This window comes from Globicephala melas, chromosome 5 (genome assembly GCF_963455315.2).
Source record: "Globicephala melas chromosome 5, mGloMel1.2, whole genome shotgun sequence".
NCBI classification, from domain to species: Eukaryota; Metazoa; Chordata; class Mammalia; order Artiodactyla; family Delphinidae; genus Globicephala; species Globicephala melas.
Window position 1 is genome coordinate 19,227,508 of NC_083318.1, and position 18,966 is coordinate 19,246,473.

Consider the following 18,966-nt stretch of genomic DNA (forward strand, 5'->3'; position numbering starts at 1 on the left):
ATACATAACTAAGCCTAAAAGTCTTATACACAATTCAGCCTTCCTATTTTAATGTATTAGTCAGTAATGTAAAAGAAAATAAATATAAGTCAGTATCGCTGAATAAAGGATTTACAGTATTTTCATCGTATATGGCAAGGCTCTACTAATCAAAGATCCAGTTTCCAAAGATGCAAACTTCCAAAAGTTAAGAGGCTTTGCATTTTATTTGAGAATTTTTTCTGAACTATGCACTGCTTTGCTCAGGCATTTTACATGTCTAGATGCTCTGCTAGTTTTGAATCACACAATAATTTCATTAAGCTCCACTTACGCAATTGGGATGGGGCACCCACTCCTAGTAAATAATCCCAGATGCCACACTTTTTGCTTGACTATGCTGATTCAGGTTATTGAAAGTCATGATTGTTCAAAACTTTTCAGCAGTCTGTGGCCAATTTGTTCCCCACTTGAGCAGAAATTTTTATAAAAAGCTTACCTTTTATGGTTAAATTTTCAAGTCCACATTCAAACATTATCCATCCCCATTTTTCTTGGCTGGGACCTATTCGAGTTACATCTGGAACAGCCTGCTGATCAGTTTCATCCACAAAAGCAAACTCATCCAACTCTTCAAGAGTAAATAAAACTTTGGACTTCTCAAAGGGGATAGCAGTGATGGCACAGGTACCGATATCTATTATCAAAAGAAAACAAAATGACCATTTTTAAAGACAGAGGTTTGTATATTTTTTAAAAACAACAAATAACGTAAGCATGTGGCACAGTGGTTGTCTTAAAAGATATCTTAGTATTCTGTCAAAAAGAAAAATAAACAAATGAACCAACCAATTTCTAAAATAGCACTGCCTAATGTCATACTACTTAAAAAGCGCCAGAATCATGTTGAAGTTAGAGGGAGAAAAGAAGATTCCATAATTAACAGATAAGTGCTCAGAGACAGGATAAATTCATTTCTGAGAGATTATAGGGTACTCTAAAAATCTAAACTTAAAAAGTTCCTGAATAATTCAGTTTCATAGTAAACTATTTTTAAATACTTTCTCATCATTTTACAAAATAAAAAATTATTTTAATTAATTACCTAGCCTTAGGAAAAACATTATTTTCCAGGAAACCTATAGCTTTCACTAAAAGATTGCTTTATGCTAACATATTTTATATAACAATTCATCACAGATATTGCCATAATTCCATCCCTTTCAATATGCAATATGGGAGCCAACATCCTGAGTGCCTGGCAGAGATTTTTAGTTTATCTTACTGTTTTTTCATTTCTTTCTCTGATTACAGCTAATGAATACAGAAAAGCAAAAAGAAGATAAAAAAAACACATGTAAATTTACCACCCAGAGATAACTTGTTTACGTCTGAACTAAGTTTTCTTCTAGCTCTTTAGAGATCATTTTACAAATCCAGCTTTGGTTCCCACCTTTCATGTAGCAGTCAACTATGATAATTTCCTCAGTTCATCAAAAATTTTTCAAAGTTATTAAGAAGCACAGCCATGTCTATTATTCTTATTGCTGCTATATTTTACAGATCTGACTACCTGCTTCTGATACCACTATTAATTCTTTTTAACAAAGCTGTGCCTACAGGACGATTTTAAAAAGAAAGAAAGACTATAAAGATCATACTCTCTGTTCTACAGTGAGCAAACAGATACCATGAAGAAAACAGATGCGAGATAGAAGCAGTTTCTAATTTGGGGCCATACCACCCACCTTCCCACCAAAGTTTACCTTCCATCCTGCGCAGAATGTGAGTAATGAATAGTTAAATACTATGTGTTCAATATATACAGAGATACCTTTCTCTTTCTTATATTGATAAAATACTCAAATTGTAGCAAACTTCAAAGGAAAAAAAATTATGTTTCCTTTTGCAAAATCCTCTTACATTTATACATGTCAAAGAAAAATATGTTGTAGACTCCTACCCGTTGTATCAAGACCCCTCAGTTGCCCATGAACTCGATGAATGTTTAACTTGGCTGCAATCTCTTTGCCTTTTTCCGCTCCAGCGTTTGATCTGAGAGATCCTGATGACTGAGGCTGCATCTTAGTGGCATGAACATACCTATCAAAATTTGATGTTCTACCAGGGTCTGCACTGTTTGAAGTCTCTTCAACCACACCTCTTTATGAAAAAAGAAAGAGTATGGTGGTTAACATTTAAATAATACATAGTTCAGTAAAAACATTTAACTAGTATTTTTTTTAAAATCCACTATTTTAATTAAACCAATATTAATAACAAATTCTTCAGTGTTTACTAAAAGATAGTATGAATAAAAACAGTACAAACTTTTTAAAACCTACTTTGCTAATCTTAAAGTGAGATTTGAAATTCCAATATCAGTTCTGAGTTTTAACATTAGAATTTTCCGAAATGTATTAAAAGGATGGTTAAAGCTTGCTTTTACATCCAGCAAGATAGTCATGGCTCAAATTAATAAACTCTTTCTTACCTGTTCATACGAACTTGTGTAGCAATTCTGTCAAAACACAGTGCTACTAAGGAAACATGAGTCACACTTCTACTAGGAGCTGTACTCGGAGATTCTTCCACTGAGGCTTGTAACAAACATAAGTTCACCTAACACACAAAATGTCACATATTTCAGAGTTGAAAAGTAAAAAGTTATCACTTAAACATAAGATATATAGGAAAATGAAAAACTACCATTAGGAATGGCATATCTATGTGTATGAGAGTAATGAAGGAGAAGCTTACAAACTCTCATAAAATAATAATTAAATTCTTACTGGATCAATGTGAATTATTTTAGTAAATATTACCCAACATTCTGCTTAAGTAAACTATTTACATTACATTAAATGTTACATTAGATCATCAAGGAAATAAAATATATATTTTTGATATTACAATCTATTCTACCACCATTCAGTTTAGTAAATACAAAGGATAAAAACGACCAAAATATTCTCTTTCAGGAAAACTTGTTTAAATATTAAATTTTTACCTTTGGTATGCTAACATTAGCCTGAAGACCTTTAATTGTTACATTATCTTGCTTCATTGTAAGATTTGTCTGTGCTTGTCCTTGGTTAGTCATTCCTATGGTAGAATGTTCAGTTTTTGTTCCTCTAACATCCTGTTTGGAAGATAGCTAAAAAGATTGAAAGCGGAATTATTATTTCACAGACCTTTCGTAATTTCCATATCATCTACAACAGCAACTTGTTATTCACTGTGCTCCTTTATACCCATCTAGGTACCAGCTGCCATCTGGTTTAGCATTCCCAGGCTTAAAGTCCAAACCTTAGAAAAGCTAGAAAATAGACTGGCAGCCCCAGTGTTGAGAGAAGTGATACATAATAAAGCAAAATCAGCCTACATAAAAACATGTACTTGAGAACATATTTGGTTTCTGATAATTAGCTCCTTGTTGGCTGGGAATATTTTCAAATTTCTTTTTTGATTTGTACTCCTCTAGCCAAACTACCTATCACATGAAATGCCAATATATCTTGAATAACTGGATCACTAAAAACAATCAGCTTTACTTTCACCTTGCCTCTGGTCCATAGTCCAAATGCGACTCAGATACATCTGAAAGTCAAGTGGACAATCACTAGATGAGGATTAATCACCAGGATATGACTGCTAAGAAACTGGCTTTGTGACTAGGACCACAGTGTTAAGTAAAATATCGCACACCAGAAGACAGTGAGTGACTTGATTCACCGAGGTGAACAAAAATAACCTCAAAACTATTAAAATACAAGTTATCTAATCACAGAGGAAAGCCAAAATAATATGCAGATTTGCTTTCTTAGTAAATGAATGTACCACTCCTAAACAATACTCATTCACTCAGGACCAAAGCTCTTTAGGAAAGGCTTAGAATTAAACTACTTCCAAAATAAAAGAAAAAATAATGCTACATTTTAATAAATATTTTACTCCTCTTATGCTGTCTCTTATGGAGCCAATGACATATAAAGCTTATTTAGAAATGTTCACGTATTCCAATTTAAATGACTAATAAAATTTTAGTACATTCAAATTTTTTTCAAGGTTGGATATTATGCACCTGTGAAGAATACTCAATTTGCCACACTCACTGAACAAAAGGTTCTTACATTTTCTGAGAAGGTAGTCTTGCTATTTTGGACAGCTTCCCTGAGGACTTTGACATGTAGATCATCCACAATTGCAGCTGGATGTCTAGTACTAGCACAATGAACCATGGCTTCAATATACCTGAGGGAAGAAAAACAGTATATGAAACATTTTAATATCACTTATGATCTAGTTTATCTAATCTATCCCATTATGTTCCATTCTAGATTTTATTCATCTTAGTTTTGTCTCTCTAGATAGACTATATCTCCTTGCAGGACAGACAATATATTATTTCCTCTTTATACCTTCATTAACCAGACAGTAGTAAGAATATCAAACTTAATAATTAGTGCCTGGGTATTTGATAAATTTTATGCTTATCAGCCAAAAGCAAAAAGTAGAAAATACAATGTAATATAACTATTATAATATTGCAATATATAATTATTTAGGCTGAAAAAGTAACAAATGATAACTGAAACATAGTCCTTTTAGAATATATTTTCATTTCTATTCAATCAAAATAGCCATCATCATTCTTTTTCATGAAAATACTATATCACATACACTTATTATTTTATAAAATAGTAGTTGTAGTTTTAGACAAAATTAATACCTGTCTAAAGCTTCAGCCACTAGGGGAGTCAGAACAATATCAACGGTTCCTTTTACTTCAACTATGGCTGTTGTTCTGGTCTGAGAGACTGGTTGATCCAAAGTCCACTCTTCCGTTAATGTTTCATCATCTGTGTTATCAACAGCTTTCTTTTCCAGAGGAGTATATGGTGTACTATACAATTTAACAAGCGAAGTATATATTAAAAAGACCAGTATATATATGAAAAAAATAGAAGTTGGAGCTTCCTTAAGATGAGTGACCCTTAAACTTATACTTATTTCAACTAAAAATTTCATGAAATTGGACTAGATATTATATGTCCCAATTACTCTTCAAGGACAAGACAAATGAGGCAGTAAAATGCAAATTGTTCAAAGATGGTTAATATATCAAATGATAAAAAAAAATTTTGATATATTTACTTGGCAGGGCTCTACCAAAATAGGAAAATTATAATACTGAACTCTTGTTAGTTCCCAATTTTAATATGCCAAGTTATGGTTTGCATAGTATGTCTAAAAGAAATGTTACTGACTACTTATACATGTAGGCAAAGCCATGAAAGACAACAGAGTTGAATTATTTGGGTCAATTTATTCAAAAAGTAAAGACAACAGTCAAGTAAAGAGTGGTTATTCCTCAGAACGAACTCTCTGTATCTCATAATCAAGAAAGACTGACTTTAAACTTCAAAAGTATATAATTTTTACTTACTTTGAAGTTGATCCTGAAAGCTGCATTCCTCTGTCTAGTAAAGAGTTAGCTGTGAGCCCTTGTTTGATAACCTAGAATAATATAAAACATTACTTATAGACTAGAATTTTAATATTAATTATTCTGTAATTTTATGCTATAAACTGATACTTGTGAATATCCAAATTACCTTGTTAATGTGATTTTGATATGTATGATATAAATATTTAACAAATTGAAAAAATCACAGGAAATATTCAACTGGCAATTTCATTTTCTAATTATTCAGAAAAATGACAGAGTAGGGCTGTAAGGATTTAGCGAGAGTAGACTATACAGCTAAAGCTTAAAAGCAAGTGCTTCAAATGTTTTTCCTCCATAGTTCCTCTTTAAATTGTGCTTTTCTTAGAAAAAGCTAATTTTAGAGTCTTGTAGCACAATCAACTTTTAAGTGGGAAAGAATCCCAGAGTAACATTAAATTATAGGAAAAGCTAGATTGTATTTTATATCCATAAAAGATAACAAATAAATAATGCACTTGAATAACCAAACTAAACCCCTTTAAATGCTAGCCTGTTATTTAGATTTAATGAAGAAAAATAATTTCTTATGTTCTATTTTTGAAGTTGTTTAAAGATATGAATTCCTTGACTTATTTTCTCCAGAGATTTGACTGCCTAATCAAACTAGATTTATTGAAAATACTACAATAATTCTAACCTCTCACAGCAATTCTAACCTCTATTTTTCAGAGCAAGTGCAATTCAGTTTTATACTGGAACATTCATTTACCAACATATTTTCACATGGAATAAAGAGAACATTTTAAAATGTTGGCATGGGTAACTTATCTTAGGCAAGATAAGAAATGGGCACAACCTTAAAATCAAAATTTTGTGACTCTCTGTTTCTTCTTCCTTCAATACATATTACTCAACTGCATTTATGTCTAAGGATATTTCACTCCACTTATCACATTTCCATCACTAGGTCCAAGCCCATCATCTCTTGCACAGGCTGCTGCGACAGCCTCCTAGGTGATCACCCCAATTCCTCCTTGCGTAATGACAATTCTGTTCCACTTGGTAGCCAAAGTACATGAGATCACATCACATTTCCTTACTCATGAATTTCCCAATGAAATTAAAATTCTAACTACTGATACCCTGGTCTACAGGTCCTTAATGGCCTCGCCTTTGTTCAGGTCTCTAACCTCACCATGTGCAAAGCTCTCTGCTAACTCACTATGTCTCATGCACAGACTTCTTTCCCACTTTAGAACTTCAGCAAGGCCGATGTCTGTGCCCTGAATATAGTATATAGTGCCCCTAAGTCTTCCCTTCCTCAATTCCTCCTCATCCTTTAAGTTTCAGTTTAAATATTACCTCCTGTGATTGACCTTTCATGTCAATACAAGCTAGGCAGCCCCACTCCCCATTATTCTCTATCCCAGCATCCTTTATCTTCATAACACTTCTGAATTCATAATCATATACTGTACTTATCCATTTATCTATTTACTGCCCATCTCTCACCCTAAACTATATGCCCCATGTCTGTTTCCCTCACCACTGAACATCAAATGACTGACACACAGTAGTATATAATAAATATCTGAATATAATATGAGAATATTAACATTTAGACACTTCAAACAAGTATATATATACATGTTAGTATATACCACATGAGATTTTTGAATTGTTAATCAGTTCCATAAGATTTTATATGCTCAATTTTGGTCTTTAAAATCATAAAAAGTTCTCCTATAAATTTATAATTTTATAAAAATGTCTTCATATTGGATATTATCACTAAATTTATTTTGACCTATTTTTAGCTTTCCTAAAAAAAACGCTATTTACAGAATACATTACAGAAATGGACAATAATTAATTAATACTAAATTATAATATCTCAAATACCAAGTGTACAGAACTAGATTTGCATAGAAGCAGTTAAGGATTAATATAATAGAACACCAACAATTAAAAACTATTTTAAAATTTTACTTTTAAAACACAGAAAATATGAATTCACAGAGACATGATCCTAATCTTAGAATATAATGTTGACACAGACTATACGTTAATTGTTAATACTCTGACGATCAAATCTGAAACTATTCCTTAATTTTATATGCTTAAATTTATAATACTCATCAATAAACCTGAGGCCTACTGTCGTACATGAAGCCATGACTTCAGGAATTTTATCTTTCAGAAAAGTAGCGAAATGACTGAGAGAGTAATTTTTTCAATATCTTAAAAATCAATTTTCCTACATAAACTTATCAGTGGAAATTAATGATTTGGCTTCTACCTTAAAAGTTGGAACAGAAAGCTGTTCAAATGATGATGAGCTTTCTTCACTGGTTGGTGTATCCAGATCGAGGGGGCGATGCAATGAGGACTTAGAGGTTCTCTTGTTGGTTGGATGCTTCACTGACCAATTAATTACTTGGAATTGTGTAAGGTAAGTCTGATAGCAATTCATCACAGGTTGCTGAGAAGTAATCTGTTCGCTCTCTACTGTTTTCTCACTTTCTACAACATACAGATGCTCTATAACATCATCCTCTCCACCTAATGCAGAAACAAAGGAAGCCTGGGAAGGATGAGTTTTGAATGGCAGAGTCCGAGGATCCTGAATGCTTTCTCCATGGCCAGTAAGTGGTCCTTCTACACTGTGATATATGGAACCCCTACTGTAGTCAATCTGCTGGGCTTGCTTTTTCTTCTTTTTTCTACCTGGATAAGTTCCAGGGCCTTCGTCACTGCTAATGGGCTCAAATTCTTCAGCTGCAGAAAAGTAAGCTTCACTGTCAGCCATTGACATGCTGGAATCCATTGATCGATATTGATGAAATGAATTAGAGTCTGCTGATGGTGTATATGGAAATGAACCAAAACTTCTTCTCTGCTTTGGTGAGTCTAGTACATTTTCATCACTTCGGGAGACATCACTACTAAACTGGACTCCAACCGTAACAGGCTGCTTGTCCCCATAAAAAGCAGCAGTAAGGCTCTTGGTACTTCCAAGTCGGGTGGAACATACAGAGGCTTGTCGTTTCAAGGGAGATCTCAGGGGAGACTGACCTACTGACTTATCCTGAGTATTAGGAGACACAGGGCTATTTCCTGAAATTTCTGTAGGAATGCTAAAACAGAAACAAAAACTATTAACATTTACTGCACACCATATAATTTATGTATAAATAGAAGTATTTATAAAATCCTTTCTGTATATATTAATCATTTATTTTACAAATAAAGGAAGTTGTAAACTTTTACAATAAAATATCCATACAAAGTAGCAAAACAGTACAATATATGTTCCTACCCCACAGAGTTCCAAAAAAATTGAGGCAACTTAAAACACAATAAAAATTTAAAGAAACCCAGAGTATAACCCAGAGTATAACCGTCTGTCCATAATCCATGAACACTAATGCACTTATAAGTTTTTTTTCCCACATCCTTTAAAAGTTTATATAACAAAATATACCAGGGGCCTTTGATTAAATGAGAGGAAATGAGAGAGGGAGAAGTCACAGATAACCCCAATATTTCTGACTTCAGCAACTGATATGCTAGTGCCGTTTACTGAGGCACAACAAGTTGAACATGATAGGCACAAGATCATTTTTTAATATGTTGAGTTTGAGCCCTCCATGAAACATCAAGAAGGCAGCTAGGTTCATAGGGACAAAGGTTTTGGATGGAGTTTTTAACATTTATAAGATGTTAGCTACAGATCATAATTGAAGCCGAACAGTTACTAAGACCGCCTAGGGAAACAGTATAGAGTCAGTGGAGAAAAGGGTACATAACAGTCTTAAGGGATAATGACATTTAACAAATGGCAGGCTGTAAGAGGAAGAGAAAGAAGGGGAGGGAAAAAAAATGGAGGACTTGGAAATAGAGACGGAGAAGGAAAAGCCAAGGAGATGGGAGGAAAATCTGAAATGTGCTATCAAGTCGAGAGGAAAGTGTATTTCAAGAACAAAGTAAATCAACTAGGGGCCAAAAGAAGGACCAAAAAATATTCAACACACTGGAAGGATAATATCCAAATGTTAACAATGGTTCACTCTCAGTGGTGGGATGACAAGAAATATTCATTTTTCTTATACTTTTCTGTATTTTCCTAACATCTGGAATGAATATATATGTATTACTTTTGTAATCAGAAAAACAACAGCAAATGGACATTTAAAAATAAGTTCAGGAGGAGAAAAAATTCTCTACAACAGGTGAGTTGAGAGAGAAGTTTTTCTTGCCACAGTTTTAAGCACTTGTAATCCTACGATCAGGTTTCTAAATCTAATTGAATACTGACCTCACTTGGCCATCATCTCTTTTCGTACCATGCAAGAATTCTTTTTGAACCAAATGATTATCGGCAACAGAAGAGGGACTTTCCTTTTCACCAGCCAATAGAGGCTGTGCAGCGCTAGAACTACTATTCTCTTCTGAAGAAGAGGATGAGCTATGAGATCGCAATGGTACTTGAAGACTAAGGTGCTGAGTTTTTCTCTCTACTTCTATTCCCACTGATTTGTTTTCCCATTCTTTCCTCTTCATGCCATTCACATTACCTAAACAAACAAAAAAGTGAGTTACATAAACATAATAATTTCAAAAGCAATCTATGAAAAATATAATAACTTAATCCAATTCCCTGTTTTTAAGTATATAATCATTTTTAAAAAGCACAAATAACTAATTTCACATAGGAATATGCTAAACACTACAGAAAGATATCAACATAAGTATGAATCCAGAGTCCATACACAGTGAATTTTCTTTTTTTAAGCTATTTATATGAAAATTTTCCAACTTAGAAAACTTTCAAGAGTGATAACCAAGCCATCAAAGATATTTTACTCGAAATTACCTATCTTAAACACTTTGCCCCCATTTGCTCTATTTTTATAAAGACATAATATTTTTGGAACCATCTGAGAGTAATTTGCAGATGTAGTAGGCTTTTACCCTAAATACTTAAAAGTTTATTTCCTAAGAATAATAAAAAAACACAGTATAATTATCAACTTGGTATATTTGGGGTTTATACCATACTGTTATCTAGTCTACCACATGCTTTACAAGTTTCTCAAATGACCCAATAATGTCCTTTAAAGCACTTCTGCCCTCTCCAGTATAGGATCCAATCTAGGTCTGTATATTATTACATTCAGTTGTCATGTTTTCTTTAATCTGGAACATTTTCTCAGCCTTTTATAAGAGCCCCGTGATGTGTTATGTAAATTGGGGGTGGAGAGGGATAAAAGGAGAATTCTATAGCTGCTTAGATCCAAAAAATAACTACTGCCCTACTTCCCCTCTTCTCCAGCCATCCTTGTGCTACTCAAGAAAGAAGAACATACTAGTAGGAGAAAACATCTCTCCAAGCAGAAGGCACTTCTACACGGAACTTAAGTAGTAAGAAGACTTAAGAACTTACAGTATACGTAATATTATTTGCTTCTACCACCACAAATGTAAAAATCCAACAAAAGTCAAAAGAAAAATGGGTTTGAGTCATTTCTAAGTGATAGGAAACTAGTGTTCACTGACCTTCCAAGGAAATTCTTTAGTTCCATTGATATGCCCTCCTTGATTCTATCCTGACACTGTACATCTATATGTGGCTCCTGGAATACACAGGGACTAATTCCAATCTTCCCTGCACAAGAAACTTATGGCAATTTACCAATTACAGCTCATTCCTGAGAAAATCACTAGGAGACACAGACACTCCCTATTACACGGTATAAGAACTAAAATGAGGTTTCTTTTGTTTACTGTTAGAGAAATTGCTATTTTCTCCCTTTTATACCATATGTAAATTCCCTGTAGATTTTCTTCCTTGAGTTTGCGATAGTTAAATTTTGATCTGCAGATCAGAAAATCAAACAACGTCTTTATAAATAGTGCCAGCTCTAGTAGGGTGGAAAGAACTAAAGTGGTTTCGATGACTGTAATTCTAGTTTATGCTCAGCCATATACATGACTTTTTGACTTCATGCAACTCAGCCTCAGTGATGACTTCAGTTACTTCACCATGTACAGGGAAAATAAAGAACTCACATGGTAGTTTGTGGATGAAATAAGAAATGCCTGTGAACACCTTTAAAAACAAACATTATTCAAAAGTAAGAAAGTGATATTATAAGAAGACAGCTAAGTAAATTTTATTTCGTATGTTTCTTGACCTTTAAATGTCAAGAAGTTTTGGTGTTTGCTGATTTTATAAGATAATCTGCTCTTATTCTAGTAAAACTGCTGAAGTCAAGTAATCTTAAAATAACATGTACAACTTTATTAATATTCAGTGAAATATCATTTAAACAAGAATTTGGCATATGTAGTAGTCTAGCTCTTTCCTCTAAGAGCTCCTTACACATGAAAATCAATCCAATAAATTCTTAAAGTTAAAACTACTTCTTTTCTATCTTTGTCTACTGAAAAAAGGCAGAGCTAAGTTAATGTTTCTGAATGGATCAAGGAAAAATAGCTAAATACTGGTGAGATATCAAGACTTTTCTACATTTCACTTCTTGACAGCATGGCAACTTAAGCAGTAAGTATTGCACTTAATTGTAGGAATACACAACTAAGAAACACAAAGGAAAATGCATTTCTGAAGTCTTTGGAGAAAAGATGCTAGATAAATATAAATCCAGTATGCCTAAAGCCACCATTCACTGTTCATATCAAACTCATGTATTTGCAAAGCTATCCTACAGGCTCTAAGACCAAATTTCTCTTCTTGACATGTACAGTTTTAGTAAGAAGAATATTTTGCAAAAGTAGTGAATAAAATGAGGGCCAATAGTATAAATATTTCTATGGATAAGTTTTTCCTATAAAGGTAAGCTGGTAAAACAATCATTACCTCAAAGCATAGCTATTCCTAAGTATATTTCTGGAATCTGGATTCTAGGGAAATAATGATATATAAGGAAATATTTAGAATAAGTTGGGCTAGGAAAAAATCACCCATGTTAACAGCAGAAGATCTGAATAGTAGATCTACTTTTGCCTTGTGCAACTCTGAAAAACTCACTAGTCTTATCTGGTTAGAGTTAATCACCTGCAAAACAAAGACAGATTATACTAAACCCTATGTGTAAGACTGCTCAAAAAACTAAGTTGAACAAAGTAACACTGAACTTCTCTCAGAATGGCATAGGGATGAAGATAATAGAAGATTAACACAAGTGACAACACATTACCATCTACAATTTTGGGAACTTCTTTAGTAATGATCCATTCTCCAGGCTGTAGCAGAGACTGTCCATAATACATATCAGAGTCTGCACTTGTGCTTGAAAATGCAGAGCTACTGGAAGGTGTCAACTCTTCAAGTCTGAAGAAATCTAGGCCAGTTACTGTGCCGCCGAAGAATCTGCAGCCACCAAGACAACCACACTTGTTCCTACACCTCTTATTCTTCAGGGTATCATCTGGCCACAAAAACCACAACCTAAACAAAACCCAAAATGAAACAAACAAAAAATCATTAAGAAATCAGAAACTTTTGAGCAGATAATCAATTAAATATAACTTAATATTTTTAAAGAAGTTTGTTTTTACAATGGACTATCTTTTTAATTATTTTGCCTTTCTTAAAAAAATAAAGTCTCACCATGGTGAGATGAAAATAGGTAGGAATAATAATGAGAAATAGAGCATATGTTAAAAAAAAACACAAAGAGCTAAAAAAGAAGCATATATATAAAAATTAGACATTTAAATCCAGTTTAAAGATAGCAGTAAACATTCTCAAAAGAACTAAAAATTTAAACATTAATCTAAAAAATAGCCAAGGGACTTCCCTCATGGTGCAGTGGTTAAGAATCTGCCTGCCAGTGCAGGGGACACGGGTTCGAGCCCTGGTCCAGGAAGATCCCACATGCTGCGGAGTAACTAAGCCCTTGCACCACAACTACTGAGCCCGTGTGCCGCAACTACTGAAGCCCGCGCACCTAGAGCCCGTGATCCACAACAAGAGAAGCCACTGCAATGAGAAGCCCGCGCACTGCAACGAAGAAAAGCAGCAACGAAGACCCAACACAGCCAAAAATAAATAAAATTTTAAAAAATGAAAAAAAATTTAAAAAATAGACAAAACTATTAGTATAGATTATGCTTAATAGATTATTATCTTTAGCATTTCAAAGCCTATTTCTAGTACACCAAAATGTTATAAATATGGGGCAAGTAAAAAATTATTTCTCAATAAAATCAAAATAATGCACCATTCTATATTTTAGGAAAAAAAATTGTAATGATTTTGTAATAACGACTCTGAATAAAGTATTGAGAATTAAGACAATAAGATGTCTGTAAAATTCTGTAAAATGTCTGTAAAATTCTTCAAGCTCTGTGAGTGACCCCCACAGAAAACTGTCAGCATTTATTAACTCCCCTTTCTTAAAAAATATTATATAAGTCTGGGAAATATATCTTTACTCCTTTTTTTTTTTTTACTTTAATAAAACCTCATATTAACAGTCCATTTTTCTAAGCATTTCCACATGCATTATCTCACTGGATCCTCAGGGCTCTCATAGGAAGACAGAATAGGTATTGCATTTTCACTTTATTCATTCATTTATATTTCCTGAACATATCTACTGTGTGCCTTGTATTGTGCTAGGCAAAACTGACATAACCTTATCCGTGTGAAGTTTACAGTACAGAGGCAAAGACAGGCCACAAATAAGAATATCTAATCATAAATTACAGTAAATGCCCTGAGGAAAAGAACAGGGTGTTGTGACAAAGAAAATGTACGTAATCTTTCAAAAAATAATATTTGAGATATGAAAAATAAGATGGAATAAATATATCAAGCTAGAAGTGAAGAAATTAATATATCAAATTAGAAGAGGAACATCCATCTAGAGAAGACAGAAGGAAAAATATGTATAACATACGTAAAGCACCTGATGCAAAATCTGGAATATAGAAGTTGTACAACAAATGTAAGCTCCCCTTCCCTGTCTTTATATAAACAAATGTGCTAGTTCTCAAACTTCAGCTTGCATTAGAATCACCGGGAGGGCTTATTAAAATATGGAGAGCTAGGCTCCACCTCCAGAGTTACTGATTGAGGTCTGGGAAGGCCTGATTACTAACAAGTTCCAAGGAGGCCTTGGTGCAGGTGGTTTAGGAACTATACTTTTCAGAAATACTAATCCAATGAAACTAATGGTCTGGGAGTCCAGTAACTTTTCCAGTTTTATCAGAAATGAATACACCTACTCCCCAAAACTCCTGGGAGTCAAATATGCACTAAGGCAGCCAAAGCAGAAGATCAATGAGCTACCATGTAGGGAGAAGCAATTCACCAGGGGCCCTAAAGAGCCCTACCTGTTCTTGCTGGATATGCCAAGAATGCAAGGCTCTGAGCAGGCCATTTCTCAGGATTGTGCTGATAGTAAGCAACCTTAAGGGATGAGGTAATGTCTCACCCTGGAAAAGAGCAGGCTTGCTTCCACTTATTATAAAAGTAGAATTTTTATTCTTAGGTAGAATCCCTAAGCTCAGTGTGCCTCTTCTGTAATGTATCCCACTATGTGTAAACATCCATCATGGGTCTTTTCTGACACTCCCATGGGACTCAGGGATAGGGGTACCAGGTTTAGCAAATACAAATAAAAATAAGTTTGTCCTATGCAATATGTGGGGTGTACTTATACTAAAAAGTTATTTGTTGTTTATCTGAAACAATTGTAACTGTGCATCCTGTATTTTATCTGGCAATCCTACTTGGAGGGCACAGGGAACCAATGCAAACATTTTTGACTCTGGCTAGCGCTTTTGCTGTGAGTAATAAAGTCTTCTGTCTCTTACCAGGTTTCTTATATCTTCTGGCAGCACTCAGGAAACTGTGGCAGGATAATTTGTCAGCTTGTAAGTAGGATAAAATCTCAAACTCTTCACAATTCTGAACAAACCACAGCACTGAAACTAACCTAAATGAGGCCCTAAATCACATGAAGCCACCTCCTTAGCTTCACTAATACTTTGTACTACCACCTGACCTATCAGAACAGGCACTGGGTTCATACTCACTGGCTTCCTGAGCAATAATTAACAAAGAAACCAAAGTTTCTTTAAACAATATTCTCCACACATGAGTTTTCGTACTTAGATTTACAAGATATCAACATCTTAAATAAACCTAAAAGATTAATGTAATCCCAATAAAAACCTCAAAGGGATTTCTTTTAACTAGAAAAACAGTTCTTTGGGAAAAGTTAATAGATGAAAATATTTAAACATTTTGTGAAATGAGTATGTGTTAGGTATTAATTTTTCCTCTATATTTGAATAGATATTTGCAGAAAAATCTATTTACATCCTTGGCTGTATTAATGCACACACGCCATTAAAAATCCAGATGGTTTAGAGTTTTTCCTCTATATCTGAATAGATATTTGCAGAAAAATCTATTTACATCCTTGGCTGTATTAATGCACACACGCCATTAAAAATCCAGATGGTTTAGAGTTTTTCCTCTATATCTGAATAGATATTTGCAGAAAGATCTATTTACATTCTTGACTGTATTAATACACACACGCCATAAAAAGTCCAGATGGTGTGTATTAATGCACATACACCATAAAAAAATCAAGGTGGTTAGGAACAGAAAAAAATAAGAAAGTACAGGGGTCACGCGATTACTAGCAAAAAGAGTGTTCTCAAATTAGTACAAGAAATTACAAAAGGGAAAGGTTAACATATTTGACTACATAAGAATTAAAATCTGTTTAACATAAGAATAAAAAAATAAAAGCAACAAACTGTAAAATATTAGCACCAGGGATCAGAAAAGGGCGATAATCTATAAAGAGCTCTTAAAAATTGGTAAGAAATATACCAAGATCCCAATAAATGAATGTATGTAGAATACTAGCAGGCAATTCACAAATGAGGAAATAAAAATAGCCAATAAATATTTGAAAAAAAGTATTAAACTCAAAATAAATGCAAAATAAAGCAAAGAGATACCAACTTTCGGTTATTATAAAACACTCAAAGGGTAGCAAAGGTGCAGTAAGACAGAGACTCTCCTAAAAAGCCACTGGGAATATAAAATGAAATAATCTTTCTAGGAAGTAGTTTGGGAATGCATATAAAAAGCTCAGTTTTTAACACAGTCATACAACCTTTTAAGGAAGCTATTTAAAGGAAATACCCAGAAATCCTGGGAAAAGCTTTGATGTATAATGAAAGATTTAGAAACAATCTACGTATTTAATGTAAGGGCAATGGCTAAGTAAAGCACAATATACCTTTTTGATGGGTGCATTATCATTTGTTTAAAAGGAGCTTTATCAGTCCACAGCTTGCAGACGCCAGCCTCCTGACCCAGCAAAAACAAGCTGCCCAAGGGCTGCAGCCAACGAAGAACCCACAGCCTCCCCAGTCTCCTCCCTTCTCTCCTCTGTTCTCTCCTCTCCTCTGTTCTCCAGACTTGCCTACGGTTTGCCACAGTTTGCTTGTCTTGAACTGCAATTCTTTGCTATTCCCAAAAAAACTCATTTTGCTGGTAAAAACAAACCAAAAAACGGGCTCTTTTGGTTTTTTTAAGGGCAACATTACATACATGCAGGATTTTTAAATGTAAATACAGGTTGATTTCAAGTATAAGAAAAATACACTAAAAATACTGGAAAGAAATGTAACAAATTCAGTGTAATAGGGCTATAATTATTTTCCTTTATTTCTTAATAGTTTTCTCTATTTTTAAAATAAGCTTTATAAACTTTAGAAGGGAAGAGATGGGGATGGAAAAAGTCATACTATCATTTTAAACAGATGTAATTCAGTAAGAAGCTTTGGCAACTTTTTAAAAAGCAGATATAATCATTTCTTAAGGTTTAGGTACTCTTCCCTGCAGTTGTGAAGGCCTACAAAAGAAGTTTTGTAGAATAAATGGTGATTAGTAATGGTGTTTTCTAGGAATGACATATTGGAAGTGCAGGGCTGTGGTGAGAGAGATGGGAGTGTAGTGCTTTACAAAATGTTATTTTGGGGCCAGTAATTTATATTTGTTTCACTGTTGACATACACAGCATGGGCTTAGAAACATATCAAAAAATAATGTTTTTTTCCAGCAACCACACCATCATCAGATGATGTATACAATGTGATTACTTAAATATAAAATGTTTATTTATTCATTGAGGTATACCCAGCACAATCACATTCAGTCTTTATTTTAGACATTCTTATTCCATTCTTAACGGTAGAATTTCCTCTATAATTATCTAGTAATTTTCATCTGAACTTGAGACTATTACCATTCCTAAATTTCACTTACCTCTTAGTTCTGGTATCATGAGTTTCTAAGAAATGTCTTTGCGCCTCATGTTTAGAATGATGATCAGCAGCTAATGCAATATCAACAGTAATAAGTCCTAAGTTGGCTGACCCAGCTTCAAGCCAGTAGGCCCTCCGTAGTACTGCAGGCTGAAGCCCAACTCTGGAATTATTCAATTGTTCAATGTACTGTCTCACTTGAAAATCCTGAATTGCAGCACTTATTCCTTCCCCAACCGACTGATTGTGGAGATTACAGTTTGCAACCCGAATTGCACCCATCTAAAGTTGAATGAAGAAAATGAAACAAAACTGTAGTTTTGTACTTTTAAGCAACTTGCAGTAAACTATAGAATAAGTAATTATTTCAAATTGCATGAAATATAGAGGAAGAAAAGAAAGGGAAAGGAAAAAAGAGAAAGGGGAAATAGAAAAGATAAATGCAACAGAATAAAAATAAACATTCAATTTAAAAAAGAGGATAAAAGGAAAAGAACTTAATTCCAAAGGAAAATGAGAGATGGAGGAAAGAAAAGTTAGAAGAGTAGTAAGTAATGAAATCACAGAATCTTAACAAGGCTTGATTTTAAACAGTAACCAGTAAGCAGCAGTGGCAAACAAATGTTTCCAGAAGCCAGACAGGAAATATAAATGAATAAAACCTAAAGGAATTCAAAATTAAATCTTTTAAAAACATTACTAATTTATGTTCCTGCCATATAAGCACACTACCAGTTTATATCCCTGCCATAAAGCAAGGTTATAATAATTCAATTAGAGTAAAAAAGTAGTGAAAGTGTGCCTTTAAAAATTAAGACTGGAAGAGAACACAGATGGTATAAAATAGAAAGCTATCTCCTAGAATTCTGTACTGTTCTGCGAGATGGCAAACTATAAATATGTGTTTTATTTCAAGAAATGGAGGTTTGGTTTGGCAAAAAGGAAAAAGAATTACACTGGCCAAGAAATAGACAAATGTGTACCTTTATATTTGTAGCACAGCCATGCTCCACAATATAAATATCAGCTCCATCTACTGCTAAACGAGTCATAGTATATTTCAAATCATCTGAAGTTGGACAAGGCCCAGGAATACAACTCAACTAAAATGAAATGGATTGAACATTTAATTCTTCACCATCAATTCATTATTTTGATACATAAATCTGCTTATTTAAATAAACACAAGTCTTGTCACATGTGTATTTTAA

The 18,966-nt window shown here is 33.7% G+C and overlaps 1 protein-coding gene across 2 annotated transcripts in view; it reads right to left on the bottom strand.

Moving 5' to 3' along the window:
* Positions 1-18,966, bottom strand: part of BLTP1 (bridge-like lipid transfer protein family member 1) — a 191,765-nt gene that overhangs the window by 97,498 nt on the left and 75,301 nt on the right. For both annotated transcript variants that reach the window (XM_030863930.2, XM_030863932.2), the window contains exons 23-34: positions 18,739-18,858; positions 17,757-18,037; positions 12,652-12,902; positions 9,750-10,008; positions 7,731-8,568; positions 5,429-5,499; positions 4,712-4,885; positions 4,113-4,233; positions 2,990-3,136; positions 2,474-2,601; positions 1,943-2,142; positions 479-676 (exon numbers count right to left, since the gene is read on the bottom strand). In XM_030863930.2, the coding sequence (XP_030719790.1) occupies positions 479-676; positions 1,943-2,142; positions 2,474-2,601; positions 2,990-3,136; positions 4,113-4,233; positions 4,712-4,885; positions 5,429-5,499; positions 7,731-8,568; positions 9,750-10,008; positions 12,652-12,902; positions 17,757-18,037; positions 18,739-18,858 (2,788 nt within the window). The remainder of the gene's footprint in view (positions 1-478; positions 677-1,942; positions 2,143-2,473; positions 2,602-2,989; positions 3,137-4,112; positions 4,234-4,711; positions 4,886-5,428; positions 5,500-7,730; positions 8,569-9,749; positions 10,009-12,651; positions 12,903-17,756; positions 18,038-18,738; positions 18,859-18,966) is intronic.